Source organism: Monodelphis domestica, chromosome 8, assembly GCF_027887165.1.
Source record: "Monodelphis domestica isolate mMonDom1 chromosome 8, mMonDom1.pri, whole genome shotgun sequence".
Classification (NCBI taxonomy): Eukaryota; Metazoa; Chordata; class Mammalia; order Didelphimorphia; family Didelphidae; genus Monodelphis; species Monodelphis domestica.
Window position 1 is genome coordinate 233,816,164 of NC_077234.1, and position 18,793 is coordinate 233,834,956.

The 18,793-nt window shown below is 38.8% G+C and overlaps 1 protein-coding gene across 4 annotated transcripts in view; it reads right to left on the reverse strand.

Annotated features, from left to right (window-relative positions):
* Positions 1-18,793, reverse strand: part of GPM6B (glycoprotein M6B) — a 207,475-nt gene that overhangs the window by 42,348 nt on the left and 146,334 nt on the right. For 2 of the 4 annotated variants that reach the window (XM_007500909.3, XM_007500912.3), the window contains exon 1: positions 15,448-16,088. The exons of the other annotated variants lie outside the window; for them this stretch is intronic. In XM_007500909.3, coding sequence (XP_007500971.1) covers positions 15,448-15,508 — 61 coding nt within the window. In that variant the 5' untranslated portion in view covers positions 15,509-16,088. Of the gene's footprint in view, positions 1-15,447; positions 16,089-18,793 lie in introns of those variants that run through there. 4 annotated transcript variants of the gene reach the window in all.

The window sequence follows — 18,793 nt, forward strand, 5'->3', positions numbered from 1 at the left end:
AGAATCAATACATAGTATTGGGTAATATTGATTCTAAGATGGAAGGTAAGAGTTTCTAAAGAATTATTTTAAATTAATTAAAGAAGATTCTTTTGAAAGCCAGGTAAAACAAATCATAAAACATGTAAAGTGAAGAAACTGTTAGAACTACCACAAACCAGCTACTTGACTCTCTACTTAGAATCCATCTCAACGCTTTATTTACCTGGAGCGCTCAAAGGACTAACACTGTCTCTCAGTGCTGGCACATGCCGGTACTGGTGTGGCCTTGAACTCTCGTACATCCAGTGGTACCTGCCAATTTCCATTTCTGGTCTGGTGATCACTGCCAATTTCAGGTGGGAAAAAGTCAGTGTTTCCCTCTCCAGCAAAGACTTGTTTTAGTATTTAATTCATCTGCTCAGTCTAGGTCTCTAAAGAAAAGCAAAGATCTAAAACACAAGCTGCTGAGGGTTCATTATCCAAACATCACCCATTTGACCCAACTTAAAAGGGTAAAACTTGCCTAATAAAACTTGGTCAATAAGTGCCCTGATAAAAGTTCCAGTGTCTTCTTGGCTCCACCTTAAAAAGTTTGCTCTTCCCTTTCCCTCTATCAACCCTTCTCATTTCTCTAACCCCCATCAAAAAAAAAAAAAAGGCAGACACTCTTCTGAAACAAAACTCAGCTTGTGATAAAACGATTTTCCTCAATGCTTTTTTATAAATTCTAAGGTCAGCTGAGGCGATTAATGGCATCCACAGAGGTAAATTTTCATAAATTCATTCATGAGGACATTTTATACTGTTCTCTTCCAATTAGCTAACAAGGAAGGTCATCATTTAGCCCTTTCCAAATCTGTGTCAGCTCCTGTAAATATGTCAAATTTGTATTAGCAACAAAGGAGTAGTTTCTTTGATAAGATATTGGCTCTAGCCCATGATGCCAGAGCAAGATTGCCTTGCGGATAGGTTGGAGACTTCAAAATGTTATGGTGTGATTTCATGGTTCCTTCCAAGTATCTTCTCCCTCCCCAAGCTGTAAACTTGGTCTGTGTCTGCCATCCCCAAGAGCCTACGAGGGCAAAAACGTACTTCCGAGTTCTAGAAACATTTGGACAGAGTGATAACAATGTCTTCCACAATGATGATCATTGTAATTAGCAGCAACCATTACCATTTGGGAGACACCTGGCAGCCTAGCTGAGGACAGAAGGGAAGCGGCAAAGAGTCAGGGACCATGAGGCTCTAGAGCAGGCTACCAGATACGTTCGCTGCCAAATTGTAGCTCCAGCACACCAAAATGTTAATGGGAAGTATTTAACAAAATACACAAATTCCATTAGACCAGAGCTACTCTTTTATAGTTGTTAAAGTCAATATGCTGCTAGAGGAATGCATGCTTTTGCTGTTGCTGTTATTGTTGTGGCTGGTGAGCTGTTTCAGTCCTGTCTGACCCCTTGGACTCCATTTGGAGATTTCTTGACAAAGATCCTAGAGTAGTTTTGCCATTTCCTTCTGGAGCTCATTTTACAGATGAGGAAATGGAGGAAACAGGATTAAATGACTTCACCAGGGTCACACAAATCCTGTCTGAGGTCAGACTTCAATTCAAGAAGATGATCTTCTAGACTCCTGGCCCACTTAGTTGCCCAACATATGCTTTATTGGCCCCAAATCTATTGAAATTTGACATTACTGCAATATACTATGTGGTCTCTTTAGGGCTACAAAAATAAAAAATCAAGAACTTATTACTTTGAGGGAATTATATTTCATAACAGGATTAATACCCACATATGAGGCAGTAAGATTGCATTGGAAAGAGTATTGGATTTGGAATCAGAGGTTCTGAATTCAAAACCTGAACACTATTACTTATTACTTGTATGACCTTGGTCAGATCATAACTTCTTTATCCCTTAGTTTCCTCAACAGCAAAATGAGGGTTTGGGGCTAGAAGCCCACTAAGGTCCCTTTCTACTTTAGAGATACAATCTCATAGAAGCACATACAAAATAAATATTAAGTTACTTTTTGAGAGGTGACAGCCCTAGCCTTAGCTACTGAGGATATGGACCTTATGCACAAAGTAGCCAATGCCTGAGCTGAGAAATGAAGGAAACTAAACTAGAGATTCTAAGGGAGTATCTAGGTGGTGTAGTGGATAGAGTGCGGGGTTTCAAGTCAGGAAGACCAGAGTTCAAATCTGGCCTCAGACACTTCCTAGTTGTGTGACTCTGGGCAAGTTCACTTAATCCTGTTTCCCTTGGTTTTCTTATCAAATAAAATGAGCCAAAAAAGGAAATGGCAAACACTCCAGTATCTCTGCTAAGAAAACCCCAATTAGGGTCACGAACAATAACAAGAAGAGATTCTAAGAGGGAGAATTGAGGAGAGGGCATTACAGGCTTGGGTGGGAGGGGAGGTGGAGTGTGGAGCAAGACCAGACCATGGGCACATAAGAAGGAATATCATGTGTGAAAAGTAGTCAGGAGGCAGATTTATCTGGATCAAAGAGAGCAAAGCAAGAGTTTTGCCAGATTAAATATTCTGCCTAATCCCAGAGCATTTTTGGCAAAATCCACAGTCCCAAATTCTGGATAGCTCTCTCGGCCAGATTTAGGGAGATTTAAGTATTATCCTTTTCTAGTACCTTCTCTGGTGCCTTGTAGTAAAGAGTCTCAGAGGGACTTGTGATGGAAAGGAGATAAAACAGAAAAAAGGAAGAAAAAGAGGTGGGGAAAGGGGAAAATGGTATTTTGGGATAAGAATAGAACTAATGAATTATTCCTAGAGAAACAAAGCCTTTTAAAAAACCCATCATCCCTAGTTTTTCTTCTTTTTCTACATTTATCATGGATAAATCCATATACTTTTCTTAGCAGGATCTACAAATAATTAGTAGATGAATTTCTGTTATTGTAATAAAATACTGTGGGTAGCCAGTGAACACTGTAGTCTCCTTCTCAGAGTACTTTTCAAATTCATATTTCTCTTTGAGTCCTGATAATTTTCTTGCTAAGTTTTCCTTGAAATTACTGAAAAGAGCATATCTTTTAAAGACCTTCATAAGCTTGTTGCTTGAAGTTCTTAGCTATCATCCTTCCCTGGAGATTATATAAATATATATGTATATTATATCCTTTTCTTTCTATCTATCTATCTATCTATCTATCTATCTATCTATCTATCTATCTATCTATCTTTCCATCTCTCTACCTGTCTATCCATCCGTTCATCTGTCTATCTATCTATCCATCTATATATTATGTATCTACCTATATATGTTTAAATACAAACACATATTATATGTATACATATATAGACTGTAATATACAGGTTGTATGTATAGATTATATACCCAGACCCCTCTACACACATCTCTATGGATCTTTGAAGGCAAAAAGCCACATTGTGATAAGCCCTTTAAATCTATTATGCCAAGTGCCCCTGGTATTCTTGGGTGGGAGTTCCTTCAGTACTTCTCTTTTAAGAGATCTAGAGGTAACTGGCAGGGGTAGGAGTTTCAGGTACTGCCATTCATGAACTCTCACCCATGTATTTCCTATTCATAATTAGTCAAGAGCATCAATGGCATTTTGGCAAAATTTCCTAATCAGGTATAGTTAAGAGCAGTTGATACCAAACATTTTGTCCAAGTTGGAGTACAAGAACCGTTGACAGAAAACCTCTCCAGCCCAGACAAAGGATGGGGGCACTCCTCTTGAAAACACAGAGTCCTTGAAGAAGGTGTGCTTCCAGTACAAAAGTAGTCAGGCAAACAAGTAGAAGACACGTGGTAAAAAAGACCTCATCAGTCCTGACCTCAGGGCTCTTTTTCTCCAACCCCTTTAGTGATGCTCTGGGACTCTCAAGATCAACGCCTGCCTACCCACAATGGTCAGAATTCTCTCTGCCACTGGGAGTGGGAAAGAGGAGGGGTTCACAGTCCCTGAAGCTGTTTCTTTTCTGGGGTGGCCATCCTCCTTTATCCATCTGTCTGTGTTCTTTGCCAACATTTGTTCTCGTTGGGTTTCTCTCCATTCCTGGCTAGATGTATTCTCTCCTACATTTCTCCCTGATGACAAGGTCAATGGAAGAAGCAGGTGGAGATCAGAAAGAGGGAGAAATTCCGTCTTCCTCTCAAAGCCACACTCTCTCAGGAGTATGGCTTCAACTGGAATCCTTAACTTATGAACCAAAATCTTCCAGTGAGGAGCTGGACTTCTCTGGAGTGGGGACCTTCTAAAATTCTCCTACAATTTAAAGCTCCTAGAATCATGCTTATTTTGTTGGAGTGTCTCTTTATAAATTGATTCCATAGCTCAATAAAAAAGGTATTCACACTCACAAAGATATCAGGACATAGAACATTTTGTCTAACCGTTTGGGGATGGGTCTCTACCCCTTATGTATTAGCTATCCAGAGGCAATAGCAATGTGGAGAATGGAATCAGAAAACAGTAAGGGAACCTAGTTTTTCATCTGTTCCTTTAGTAGCATTGTCCAACTAAGGCTAGAATCTCCCAATTTTCTTGATTAATTCTGCCTTCAAAATTGGCCTCTTTCCCCTCTTCTATTCATTTATATGGTAAGCAAGATTACACTGGGAGATACTAGGCAGTAAACAATACAGTGCTGGTATAGTAGAAAGAGAATTAGACTGAATTCAAAGACTTGGGTTCTAGTCATGGTTCTTGTCTTGGTTCTAGTCACAGTCACTTATTATTATTTTTTTTAATAAAACCCTTGCCTTACTTTTATTTTTATTTTATTATTTATTTATTAAAACCCTTACCTTCCATCTTGAAATCAATACTGTGAATTGGTTCTAAGGCAGAAGAGTGGTAAGGGCTGGGCAATGGGGATTAAGTGACTTGCCCAGGGTCACACAGCTGGGAAGTGTCTGAGGCCAGATTTGAACCTAGGACCTCCAGTCTCCAGGCCTGGCTCTCAATCTACTGAGCTATGCAGCTGCCCCCCCCCCTCCTATAGTTACTTATTATTGCATTATGATTTAAACTTCTTAATTATCCTGCTCCGGTTTTCTCATCCAGAAGTGCAAAATTTGAACTAGATTACCTTTGACAATGTTAGTTGTAAAATTCTGTGAATTTAAGGTCCCACATAGCTTTAAATTAAATGATCCGAATCCTAGGATAGGATAAGGATTCAATTCCCTAAAAAATTAAGAAGAGAACCTAGGAGACTTTTCTTACTAGAGTAGGATTTTTATCCTGAGGATAACACTTTCCTCAAGGGACATAGATCAATAAGGTAGATAGATATGATTTCAGGGGATCTGAAAACTTGGATGGGAAAATAGATTTTTTTCCTATTAATCTCTAAAATTTAGCATTTTTTGAAATTGTGAATTTTTAATAAACCCTACTTTAAGGAGTTCATAAGTCTTGTTGCTTTGTGGCTTTTCATTGCATCTGACTCTGTGCCCCATTTGTGGTATTCATAATGACAAAGGGAATACCCCAAGAAGTGAAGAATCTCTGAGCTGAGTACAACATTTACTGAGAATATAGACTTTTGGAATCTGTCTTCTATACATATCAAAAGAAGAATGATAGGATGTCAAATAGAGATCATCTCTGTGTATGGCAGCACTGCTATCAGGCACTGAGCTGCTAAAAATATTTCTCTGAGAGGAATAACAAGATTTATGCACCCAGAAAATGGATCTTGCCAAACTGGTTATGCTTTTAGAAGCCCAGGTCAATAAGATGAGTTTCCTGAAACATGTTTTTACACCAAGAAGTGGAGATGAGCCTGGGCAATACAACATTTCTAAATCCTTCTAAACTCTCATTTTGGGGGAGACTGTCCCCTAAAATGGAGTTCTAGGTAAGACAGGGAAATAAAGACAAAGGGAAATGCCTGATTTTTAAAAATAAGCAAGTCCACAGAGGGCACCCCCTCATTCCATAGGTGGAGAGAGATAAAGTGCTTGTCCAAGGTCACATGGTGTCAGAGGCAGAATTTTGACCTGGATGCTCTGATGCTCATTCATCTTCAGGCTCCCATGCCCCAGATCTTCATCCTGAAGTCTCATTCAAAGCTTAGAATTCAGACATTGGGAGTAGCCTCAACTCCTTTCCCCTCTGATTGGATGAGTCCTCTCAGGACCTCCAATTAAAAGATGCCCAGACTACCCAGGTCTCTTTAATTGCCAGGCTGCACTTAAGATGTCCCCTACCATGCCACCCTCACTTCCTCTTCACCTTTCTTTTATGGCGTAGTCTTTCCCCATTAAATTGTGAGCTCCTTGAGAGTGGGGCTTTATTTCTTTCTACTTGTATTTGTATTCATACTACTTAGCACAGCACCTGGCACAGATAGTAAACATTTAGTAAATGCCTGTTGATTGATTCCAAATCCCATGCCCTTTCCAACACAGCATCTTTTCCTGCGAATTTCAACAAAGACAATAATATCTCATTACTTTTTTGGATGGGAGAGCCCACAAAGGAAATCCAGACCTTTCATTTCTTTGAAGGGAATTCCCAGTGTCAAAACTCCCTTTCCTGATCTTAATATATATACATATTGTATATATACTATATCTGTGACACACACACACGCGCGTGCACACACACACACACATATACACACATAAATCAACAAATGATTTATCAAATCAAGTGACTTGGCTGTGGCCATACAACTAGTTTGTGAAAGAAAAAGGACTTGAATTCAAGTTTTCCAGATTATAAGGCCAGTTCTCTCTATCCTTTATCCTGCCTCTTATCTATCCTAAAACTCAGAATGGAATTATAGAATCTTTACTTAGAATTCTCTGATGGGATATAGTCTTGCTCATTACATTTGTACAATACTTCGTGGTTTACAAAATGCTTTCCTTACACTAACCCCACAAAGATGCTCTCACAAGCATAAATCATGGCCCAACTGGGTTGATATGAGCCCGGTTCTATCTCAGGGCTTCTCATTCTTCCTACTTGTTACTTCATGCTCATGGCCAGTATATACGCTGGGAATTTCAGGATTGGGAATCTTAGGTTAAGGTCATGTAGACTAAGGCTAACAACAAAATGAATACAAGATGGGCTTTATTTCCCAGAAGCAAAAACCATGCTATTAAAAGTCAGAACCTGACTTCTAGAAGTCCTCTTGGCTGGATTCCAAGTTAATTCCAAGGCTACGATTTATCCTAGAATTAGGGATACATGTTGATCATAGGAGCAAAGAGGTGTTGCAATGGATAGATAAAGAGTTCCCCACCTGTCGAGTTAAAAACTGTCCTCAGATACTTTCCAGCTGGGTGATGCTGGGCAAGTTTAACTCTGTTTGCCTTAGTTTCCTCACCTATAAATGAGTGGGAGAAGCAAATGACAAACTAATCCAGTATCTTTGCCAAGAAAACTCCAAATAGGGTCATGAAGAGCAGGACACGACTGAAACAACTGAACAGTTGATGGTAGGGAACAAAGACACTATGATTAAAGTAGGGCTTTGTTCTAGGGAGCCAAAACATAGAGGGGGCTGACAGCATTTACACTCCTTCAACAGTGTAGAAACAAGGTTGCTTAGAACTCAGTCAGCAAGGATACTCAGTAAAAGTAGAAAGCTTCCAAGGAGCTGGGTTGATCTACCCTAGCAGATTCTTCCAATCACCCCTAACCTGGTTCTAAAGTCACTATCTCTACTTTGCATTTATTCCTCAAGTGCATTTTTCTTAAAAACTGCTTTTGAGAGAGAGAGACAGATAGACAGAGACACAGACAGAGGCAGAGACAGAGACAGAGACAGAGACAGAGACAGAGACAGAGAGAGAGAGAGAGAGAGAGAGAGAGAGACAGAGAGAGACAGAGAGACAGAAAGACAGAGAGACAGAGAGAGAATGAACAGATGGTCTAGAGATCGTTTGAAGGTATGGAAGGTGGGAAGAGAGAAATGCTACTTTTAGCTCCATAGGAGGAAAGAAAAGATTCCAACTCAAGTGCCACATACAAATTCAATTTTTAAAAACTCAACCCAAAAATATTCTCTTAGAAAGTCGATATACTCAAAGACACACTTGTTTAGGCTGAAGCTTTTTGAATGACTCAAGTCAAAAGCACCATTTGTAATATGGAATGTTTACAAGAATTAAGAGTTTTAGGGGACTTACAGAGGAAATGTCTCTTTTTTGCCTTCCTCAAATCAGTCAACAAGTGTTATGTATTAAGTGCTTTCTATGTGTTCTAGTGCTTCACTATGCTAATGAGATAACCCTTGCCTTCTGGAAACATATTCTATTTTGACTATACATCAAAGGGAAATTCAAAATAAAGTGAAAAGTTAAAAGTATGAGAGCTTTTGTTTTTCAATTTATCTTTTTTTAAACCCTTGCCTTCCATCTTAGAACCAATACTTAGTATTGGTTCCAAGGCAGAAGAGCAAAGGGATTGTGATTTGCCCAGTCACAGGAGCTAGGAAGTATCTGGTTCACATTTGAACCCAGTACTTCCCCTCTCTAGGTCTGGTTCTCATTTCACTGGGCCATAGCTGCCCCCTTAATTTGCCTTTACTGAGAACCTGGGGTTTTTAAAGTGGAGTAACACAACTCCATAGTTCCATTACTAAAGTGTGGGAATTTATCTAACTATAGGCAATAAAGAGACAAAGATGATGCTTTTGAAAATGAATAGCTTATTTTCTAATGATGGTTCCTGAAGGAAACACATATCAAGCCCATATTTTTGGTGAGTTGCTTCAGTTTTTGAAAAGGAAAGTGAAAGGGTCCGGTACACAGGTGACACACAGTAAATAAATGCTGCAACTTCAAATATATGTTATTCCAGTTTCGTAACCAGCTGACCCCTTAGTTCATCCTCTGGAATAATTCATACAACTGCCCTAGGCAGAGATCATTATTCTCCTAGTGGACATTCCTTACTGCCGACTCAGCAGGCCACCAGTGGCAAAAATTACTCTAATGGTAATTAATACAGGAAGCCTTGTGTGTAATTTCCTCCAAGACTATTTAACACTCTGCTACTATTAACAAAAGAGCTGACTTTCACATAGGACATTAAAGCTTGCAAAACACTTTTCATGTATTATCTCATTTAATTCTCACAAGGCTGTGAAGTAATTCATGAGAGGTATCTTCATTTTTACAGATCAGGAAACTAAGGCACATAAGAATTGACTTAAGGGGGGGGGGTCACAAAGCTAGTCTTAGAGCAGATCTTTCCTACTTTTAAGTCCATTATTTTGAACAGAGCACACAGCCTCAACCACAAACCACTCCTTATTTATGCAATGCTTTGGGTGTGTGTAGCAGTCCAGCCCATATGTCTAATTAAGAGGCAAGGATTGTGTGTGGGCACATGGCCATTCTGCGCATGGCAATGAACTCTGTTTGCAGCGTGGCTGGAGTTAGGGCGCGAAACCCTGCTTCCCTTTGTCTCACTCACCTGAGGATAAAAACTCTACCTTCACCTTGTCGTAATTTGCAATTATCCAATGGCAATACACTATGTAACTCATCAATATGTATTGGGATACTATGTAACTTATCAATATGTATTGAGTACATTTGCATATCAAAGAGATTAAATAGGGAGCCGTGGCTATCTCTGGCTTCTTCTTGGACAATCTCACAGGTTTGCTCAACACTGTCTTTCCACCTTTCTCTCTCCTCTCTATCTCTACCTGAGGCCTGGCCTTCGGCCACGTGTCTCTTTCTTTTCCAGTGCTAATACCTAGCATTCTCTAATTCTTCCTATCATTCTCTATTCATTCTCCCAGCTGAGCTATATCATCCTCTGACCGGTGAAGTGTTAAATTGGGATCTCTGGACGGAAAATAGCCTTCCAGTGACGTCCATTGATCAGAGCATGGCTGGGGCTCCAAGATATTAATAATAACTGATCTCTGTCTCATTTTTGACATCTCGAACTTGGCTCCCCCATACCCTTCGCGGCATCCAGAACTTCTATCCTTTTTCTATCTTCCTACCTTGAGGCTTCTCACAGGCTTGGGAAGCTATAGTGTGTAAAGGGCAATCCTCACAAAAATCCTGGGAAATAAGTAATACAAGATTAGTACCCTTCTCAGGGAAAGTTGGTGGCATAATGGATAAAGCATCAAGTCTAGAGGCAGGAAGAACTGGGTTCAAATCTAACCTCACAGACTTCTTAGCTCTTTAGTTATCTCACTTCATCTCATTTCTAGCACTTGCTCTTCTGCCTTAAGAGTCATTACTAAGACCGAAAATAAGGGTTAAACAATGATTACTCCCATTAGAGAGGGGCACAGAGCATGTAAGTGTTGGATTTGGGATTAGAACCCTCCTCTCTCTGGACTTCATATCTGGAGCTCTCATCTAATGCCTTTTATAAAACCAGTTTAAAGTATTGAGGCAGTTGGCCATTCTGCAAGAACACAGAACCAACGAGGCCATTACCATGAAGTGAATCTGCAAGGACATGTTAATTTTGCTCGACCCTTCTAATCTAGCCTACGTCACAAATGTTTGCTTTTTTATTACAAGGAGTTCCCACAGATCAATCATCAACTGTGAGGTGGGAGGGAGATGAGTCTCATTAACTGGGGAAATAACATCATCCTTGAAGGACAGCAACAATTCATTACATCATTGCCTTGACATAGCACTAGATGTTTGCACATGTTCAAAGATCTTATTTGAGATCATTTTCTAAATAATTTTCTCATTAAGCTAAATAATGAAAAAAGGAAGGTGGAGGGTAATACTGGCATCATGTTATCCCCCTTTTGAAAAGGGGACAAAATTCTGCTCAATACCAGGAAATGTCAGAATGACTTTCCTAGTGGAAATGGAAGATGTAACAAATCCAAGTACAGAAAAATATAGCTTGGAATGTAATGTTAGATATGTGGGAGATAGAAGCAATGGCTTATAGAAGTCCTTTCTCCTTGAAATTTCTACTTTTACAAAGCCATGTTATATGCATACGCCCAGTACCATCTGGGGCACCATGCTGTTTTCTTATATACAGTAAGATTCACCAGATGTCCAGTGCCTCCTTGGTGAAAGCGCCATAGTCACAGGTTAGGTAAAATGATATCAGAAAATCTTTATATGAGACCTTAGTAAGATTAAATAAAAAAGATGTAAAAAAAAACCCTCTCAGTATTCTAATAAATGGGCACTGTGGAATATTGCTGGTTTAAAAATATTTATAAACATACATACACACATATATATTTTTGCTTAGTTCTTCAGTTTAAGAGGAATTATATCCCAAGGATAATATAATATGTTTCCTTATATTATATACATATATAATATAACATATTATATATATATATAATATGTTTCCTTAGTTCTTCAGCTTAAGACATTAGGTCTCCAAATCTCCCACCCTAGCAGCAAATGCAGAGGAAAATATTATCTAGTTGTTTTAAATGCCTTTTATTGTTTTTTTACTACATCATAAAATTACATTTAGTTCTATAAAATTAATATTAAAGATTGGTAAGGAATTCAAGGATCACTTGAATTTGTTTCCTATTTTGAATGTGTTAAAAATCAATGTTTAATGATTAGGTGTTTCTAATTTCCCACATTTGTTTTCCTACATAGTAAAGAAATCAATTTGATGCAGAGAGTCCCTGACTCTCACTTAAAACAAGGATGCCCAGAGGCTTGACCCTCCTAACTCCATGAGTGAACAGTAAGGCCCCATAAGTTCCTTATTAGCCTATAATAAAAACAAATTTCCAGCATAGATGTTTGGATTTTATTCATAACAATGCATAAAAATTTGGACCCTCTATACTTCAGTGCAATAAAATTATATCTATGTTTACTTTTTTTCCTAGTCTGTGATTATGCACAAAAGACCTCAGCAATTTCAGAGGCTCAGAGTACATTTAATTGTAAAAAACATAATGTTCTTAAATAAGTGGAAACAAAATTCCTCAACCTCTCTATTACTGGGTGTCTATTTCTCAGGAAATATGCTGAATTACAAAAGGCATTTCATTCTGCCCATGGATTTTATTTCAATGACTCTACTTGTTTGGTCATCCCATTGTAATCTAATTAAAAAAAAAAAACAACCCCAAACCCTGTAACTTCAGTCTTAGAATTAATACTGTGTATTGAATCCAAGGCAGAAGAGCAGTAAGGGCTAGGCAATGAGGGTTAAAAGGCTTGCCCAGGGTCGTATAGCTGGAATATGTCTGAATCCTGATTTGAACCCAGGACTTCTTGTCTCCAGGCCTGGCTCTCTATCCACTGAGTCACCTGGTTGCCCCCCATTCTGATCCAATTTAAGGCCTGAAAATTGAAAACATAATCTGTCAAAACTAGGCATTTTCAGCCCAATTTAAAAAAATCTGCTCAACATCAAATGGATTTTCATCATTCCGTAATTTTTCAATAGCAAAAGTTATATAAATATTTCTAAACTCAGGCACTTCTACAATAAGTTTGTTTAACAAGGAGATTAGTTTTTTAAATTACTGCCATCCTTGTGGGGTAGGGAGGGAGTGGAGGGACAGAGGTGATGTGGTGGTAGTTGTAAACAGTCATTCTGGTGATACTTAAAAGAAACTGACTCTTTTTAGAGGAAGAAGAAAAAATCCCACTAGCTGGGCTGAATATTCCTACTTAGGCTGGCTAGTGAGGTCTAAAAGAAGGGTTAGAGAAGAAGAACTAATGACTGAGAACACCATGTAAACCTAGAAAGCAAAATGTATTTGGATAGTAAATATACACTATAATAATAGAGACCTTTACTGGGAATCTAGCGAAGTGCCAGTAATAATAAGAGGAGGAAGAAGAAAAGACTGAAGCATTTCCACCAAAGATCTTTGGACTAGAAGGGAAAGGAAAGGAGGAACACAGGACAATTATGCATTGAAAGCCAAATGTGGAGGGATGGAATTTAGAAAGCTAAATTTAATAATAAAAATCACTAGAAATAAAATATGCTCTAAAGATGTTCCACAGGTTTAGATAATGGGTAATTTGTAGACTCTTGTTCTGATGGGAATAAAAGTTAATCTTAACATAATAAAAAGAATGATTTCCCTAATCACCTTTGAAATAACATTTAAATTGTAGGCATCTAATGCACTCTCTCCCCTTTCCCCTCCCTCTATACAGAGGGGGATCTATTAATTCAAGACACCACAAAGAAAACAGTTTTGTGGGATTTGATTTTGTGCAATCGGCACACGAACTTGCTTGATGTGCTTGTCTAAATGAAGATGGATAGTTGGGCCTCTTTCCAGTCTAACATTTATGGTGGTTTCTTTACCAATCACAACCCCCCACTGTTATGGATCAACAAAATGAATGGCTTGACCTTGGTGCTTATTATTCATTTGGGCATACAAGGCCAGTGTGCAGATAATACATCCACTGATTTAGCATTTCACATTATTTGAAATGTGTCTCGAATTTTAGCATTTTTGGTCATTTTCAAGCTCCCATATATATGAATTATAATTTATCTCAGGTTTTCTCTCTCAAACCCCAGTTGACTAGTTTTCAAATACTTGTTGGGTCTACAGAAGCAGCTTGTGTCAATGTGTTACAATGAATAAAATGATACAAAAAATGTAAAAGAAAAGAAAAGAATCTTCAAAAACCATTAAATAAATGATGTTCTGAAGCAAGGCCAATAGATTACCAATGGAGCCGATTTCCGCGCCCCCCCCCATTGTTATAGGTAAATATGACATAGGATATTCTAACAGCTTGTGTACTGAGAAACAACATTGTGAGTTTAGGAATTTATACAGGTTTCTGGCTCATAATTGCTTCTGTGGGATTGTGGGAGACTCATAAAGGGTATTTTCCTATGGAGTCAATGGTTTTTCTGGCTGTTGGCAAACGCCATATTTCAAATATATAGATGCTATAGTAGAGGAAGCTTCTTTGGGGGTAAATTACTAAAAAAGGGGGAAAAAAAAGAAAAACCAAAACCCAATATTAAAGACATCCTCAGATCAGCTATAACAAGATGATTATGTTCCAAATATAATTATATACAATTATATTCCAAAAGGAAAAATAAATGTTCATCTCTGATGATCTTGATAATGAATTTTTAAACTTTAATCGCAGCCCTTCAACTCTATGAATATTCGATAGGCTCTATTACTATTGGATTGATCTCTGATCAGGTTTCATTATTTTATCATTTCAGCTTTATTTTTCATTCATAGATGAATGTAAAAAGCTTCTTCTAAACTAAAAAAAATATTGTTGAGCTTATATTTAAGCTTGCAGTATAAAACTATTATTAAATGTTATTTATTAGAAAATCCCTAATATGATTTAACTGATATTTTACCTAATCAGCATAATATGAATTAGTAATACACACCAATGGCCCCATTCTATCAAACTACTCTAGTTTAGTAAGCATCATTGGATCATGATAACATGATAAACCACCTTAATATGATTTATTCTCTGTAACAGACTGAGCTTCATATTGAAAGGGTGGTTTCTCTTCCTTCAATAATCTACCATATCAACGGAGACAAGATTATATTGCACAGAGATGTGGTAACCTGCCAGGGACTGAATTTGCACTTTAGAGTGTTCAGCTTGTGATCAGTCCATTACCCAGGGAGCCCAGAGATTAATTATGCCTTTCTCCTCTGCCATTTTCTTATCTCAAAATGATTAACTAGGACTGGTTTATCCTTCTTCTACCAAACTAAAGACATTAAAGACAATAGAAGCATAACCTTGGTCTAAGATTCCTTTTTCAGAAAAAAACGTTATCTTCCCCCTCTCCACCCCAATTCCTACAAAGCATCATAAAACCTTTTGATAAGAGTAGCAGTAGGCGGGGTTGGGGGAAGGGGAGAATACCCCCCCCCCCCCCATATTTATGTGATTTATTTCGAAAGAGATGATTTAACCCACCATACATTCGACTGGTAGAATAGCAAGCCATTTAATCATGAGATTCCACTGTAGTCAAAGCAATGAGAGAACATTGAAATCACTGGAAAAAACAAGAGGGTTTCACAAGGCATCCAATGCATGCAGCTCTGTATCGTCCAGTTTCTCTATCATTCTACATTGGCAGAAAACAAAATTTTTGCTCTCTTTAGGAATCATGAAGACTCATGAGTCCCTTAACCCATAACACACAGAAACTGAGCAATAGACAAAAAGGTTGGGGGAAACACAGGCAGTTTTCTCAGTCTCTCTAATCAATCAGATAATAAGGATTCTTCTCTGAGACTATTTTCAAGGTGGAAGTAGGTAAAGATTTCAGATGAGAACCCAGAGTTCTCTGCTGCCCTACTAATCTGTAGTCAACCCTCAAAGGCAAATGAAAAAAGAAGAAAAGGAAAAATCCCCGCAGGCTGAAGATGCAGTCACGATTGTTTAAGAGCAAGTCCTAAGAGTGACAGAAGCAGCCTAAATCTTTTTAAAGCTCCCCCAATGAAAAGATTTAAACAGGCTATTGTTAGAGCTCTGGGTACCTTTTTTCTCTTGGCTTTGTTCTGTATTTTCCTCCGCTGCAGTTTCCATGGCTGGCTTCATACCATCCACCAAAAATGCTTTTGACCCCGCTTCCCCCCAAACGAGGCTCCCCCCCTCCACTATTCCCTTTCTCTCTGACTCGTCTCCGTCTCTTATTTACAGCGCCAGTGATTGAGGGGCTCTGTTCTCCTCTACAGTAGATTACGGTCCCTTCCCAGATGCCTTCAATTTCACTCTGCTACAGGTCCATAAAGATCTCTTGCCAGGGAACAGTCAGCCATACGTCACCAAGGATCCCAGTTATAAAATACCCATTCTTCCCCTCGATTGTGCTTAAAGTTTCAATGTAGCCTGGACGGGAAAGAGCCAGCTCCGTGGCCGCCACCGGCTTTCGCCTTTGCCTCCACTGTCTCCCTTTCTCAACCTCCTTTTCTTTCTCCCCTGCAAAGGCTCCCGATGAATGCTAATCAATTCTCCCACTGAAGAATAGATTGGTGACATCAGGAGAGAGGATGTGTGTGTGTGAGAATGAAAAGGGCCCCCTCCTATCGCATGACTCAGCGACAGAACTGCCCCCACCCAGAGCAGAGCGCCTGCCTGCCACCCCGCAATCACAGAGCTCGCTTTCCCATGGGACCCTACTATTATACTTCACATTTTATTTGTTCCGTACGCCCCCCGCCCCGCCCCGCCCCCAGTAGAGACGCAGGATTTGACCACTGTCTCCACTTTAACTGTTTACTTTTGACATTTTTCCTACATAATGCATGAATAACAACCACAACCCTCATCCCCACCCCCTAACCCTCCCCCCCCAAAAAAAAACAAAAACAAAAAACGAGGAAAGAAGCAGAAGAACACCATTTCTGGCTACATTACCAACTTCATAATGGGGCTGTGCCCAGAACATTTCCTCAGTCTAGACTAGCAAAAAATGGACAAGAAAATCAAGTTCAATCCCCAATAAATGAGTCTACCCCTGCCCCTGCCCCGCCATTTAAAGTAAGATTTCTTTTCTAGAGAGTGTGTATGGTATAGCTTGTTGAAAACTTGGTGGCATTCCTGAAAAAGAGAGTGGTCCTACTTGTTGGGCAGGGTCATTCTTTTTTTTATTTTTAAATGAAAAGCCAGAATGTCCCACTCTCTCCATGACTGTGACTTTTATTGGCCCGTTGCTGGAGCCTGTTATGTGTTCCAATCACTCTAGTACCCCAAGTACTCAGCTTGTCCAAGCAGAGATGGCTTTAGCATGATTATGTGCCATATGGCTCCAAGTTACACTCATTTTCTGCACTTTTATTTAGCCTTAGGCCGACCCACTTACTTTCATTGTCCCCATAAGAAACTATCTATAGAAACTGCAGTCAGCTGTGGAGGTGGCCATTCATGAGAGCAGGGCTCAATAGTGGAATGCTTCCCTGGCTGTGAATTGAGCCAGTAAGCCAGTTCTGATTTAGCACCTGTTCTTGCAGGCACCCAGATGACAAGAGACCTTCTCTCCATCCCCTAATCAAGTTGCCAAGTTGTCAAAGTTTGTTGGTTTCCAAGCCAACTTAAGAAAAATCCAAGGGCACAAGATCCTCCCAAGACAAACAAGCTGGACATTTAATGCATCAGCTCCAGCTAATCCTCCAACTTCTGGACAACCCAGTGTCTTTGATGTGGTTAGACCTGAAAGGATTTTGAAAACCAGTTTGGTGTGTTTCCTTTTTTCTTTTAAACTTTCCCTCAGCAAACACATGAGAATATCTACCATAAGCAACTCTGCCTTGTGTCAATGTCACTGCCAATAGAATTTGTTAACTGGGAGGGATTCAAAGCCCCCTCTGGATGAATGCTGTACCTTCTGTTGCCTCCCTTTGAATGACCATTTTGTTTTCACCTTCTTAAGAAATCCCTAGCATTTATCATTCCCCAACAGGAAGCACAATATGGCGTCCTAATCGGGAAGGTCTTAAGCACTGCTTTGAAGCATCCTTCTATCTGCCAGCCCATAAGATGACTATCGTTATGTGGGAATAGGCTCATTCCCCCTGCCCTACCCACTCCAGGCAGTTCAAGAAAGAAGGAAAACTGAAGCAAAGAAAATAATGAAATCAAGCACAAAAGGGTAAATTGTGACCGAGAATAATGGTGTTATAAAAACCTACTACCAGCCTTTCATCTAATTATGGAAACAACTGAACAGAAGATTTTCTAGCTGGTGCTGAAGGAGACTGTATTTAAAATACAGCTAGGAGAGAAAGACAAAAGGAAGAAGACCAATTGCCTCTGTTTGAGCATGGCTTCCTAGGCTTGGGAATGAAAATAACAGGACAGAAGATCAGCAGGCCCTTCAAAGCTGGCACCCACTCCATTTTCAATCAACCCATATGTCTTTTTAAAATTACTTTGAAATGGCTTATTTTCTCCCTTCATTCTATTGCAGGGTTTAACATCTTTCCCCTCTGCTTTTCTGCCTCCACAGATACATGGCATAGGAAAATTTTCCTAGTGAGAGGTGTAAAACTCATAGGTAATCTTTGCTCTCAGCACTAACAACCTGCCATGTTTTTGTAAAAGACAATTCGATATTGACATTGATAATGGCTGTCCTTTACTTTTTAAAGTGCTAATAGATGAACAAATGGTACTTAAAAAATAAAAAAACTTCTGGAATATGTACTTATTTTTAAAAATTGAGGAATTTTTTTTCACCAGAAATTGTTTAGATAAAAAGAACACTCATGAACAAACATTAAAACCACTTTAAAATCTTCTGTTTCAAAGTAAACACAGTGACAATGATTTTTTAAAAAAATACTAAAGCAATTGTCAATAAATTTGCCATCATATTTATATCCATTTTATATCCATATTTATATCCATATCCATATCACATTTATATCCATATTATATCCACCTTTTATAGTATTAATTGGATCCTTAAAAGATTAGAGTTCTACTTTCTGAGATAACATATACCTTAAAAAGATAATTAAGGCAAAAAACACACTACCAACAAAAATGCTGTTTCTTTCTTGACAAGAAACACTGTCATTCAAATGACAGACTTTTATAAGATGCTTCTAAGATTTTTAAGATTATACTAACATCCAGGAAGATCTTCTCAGAGGGAAAAATTAATGCAAGGAAATTATTAATGTTATTAAATAATATATCATGGGAAAGCACTTCCAAATAGATCATTGGTAATCAAGCTTGTTTGTTAGTGACCATAGATATGCACATTTGGTAGATGAAGAAACAGGTTCAAAGAGATTAAATGATTTGCCCATGTTCAAACATGGAGGATTTGAAACCAAGCTTTTCCAAGCCTAGCATTCTATCTACTAAATCATGCTA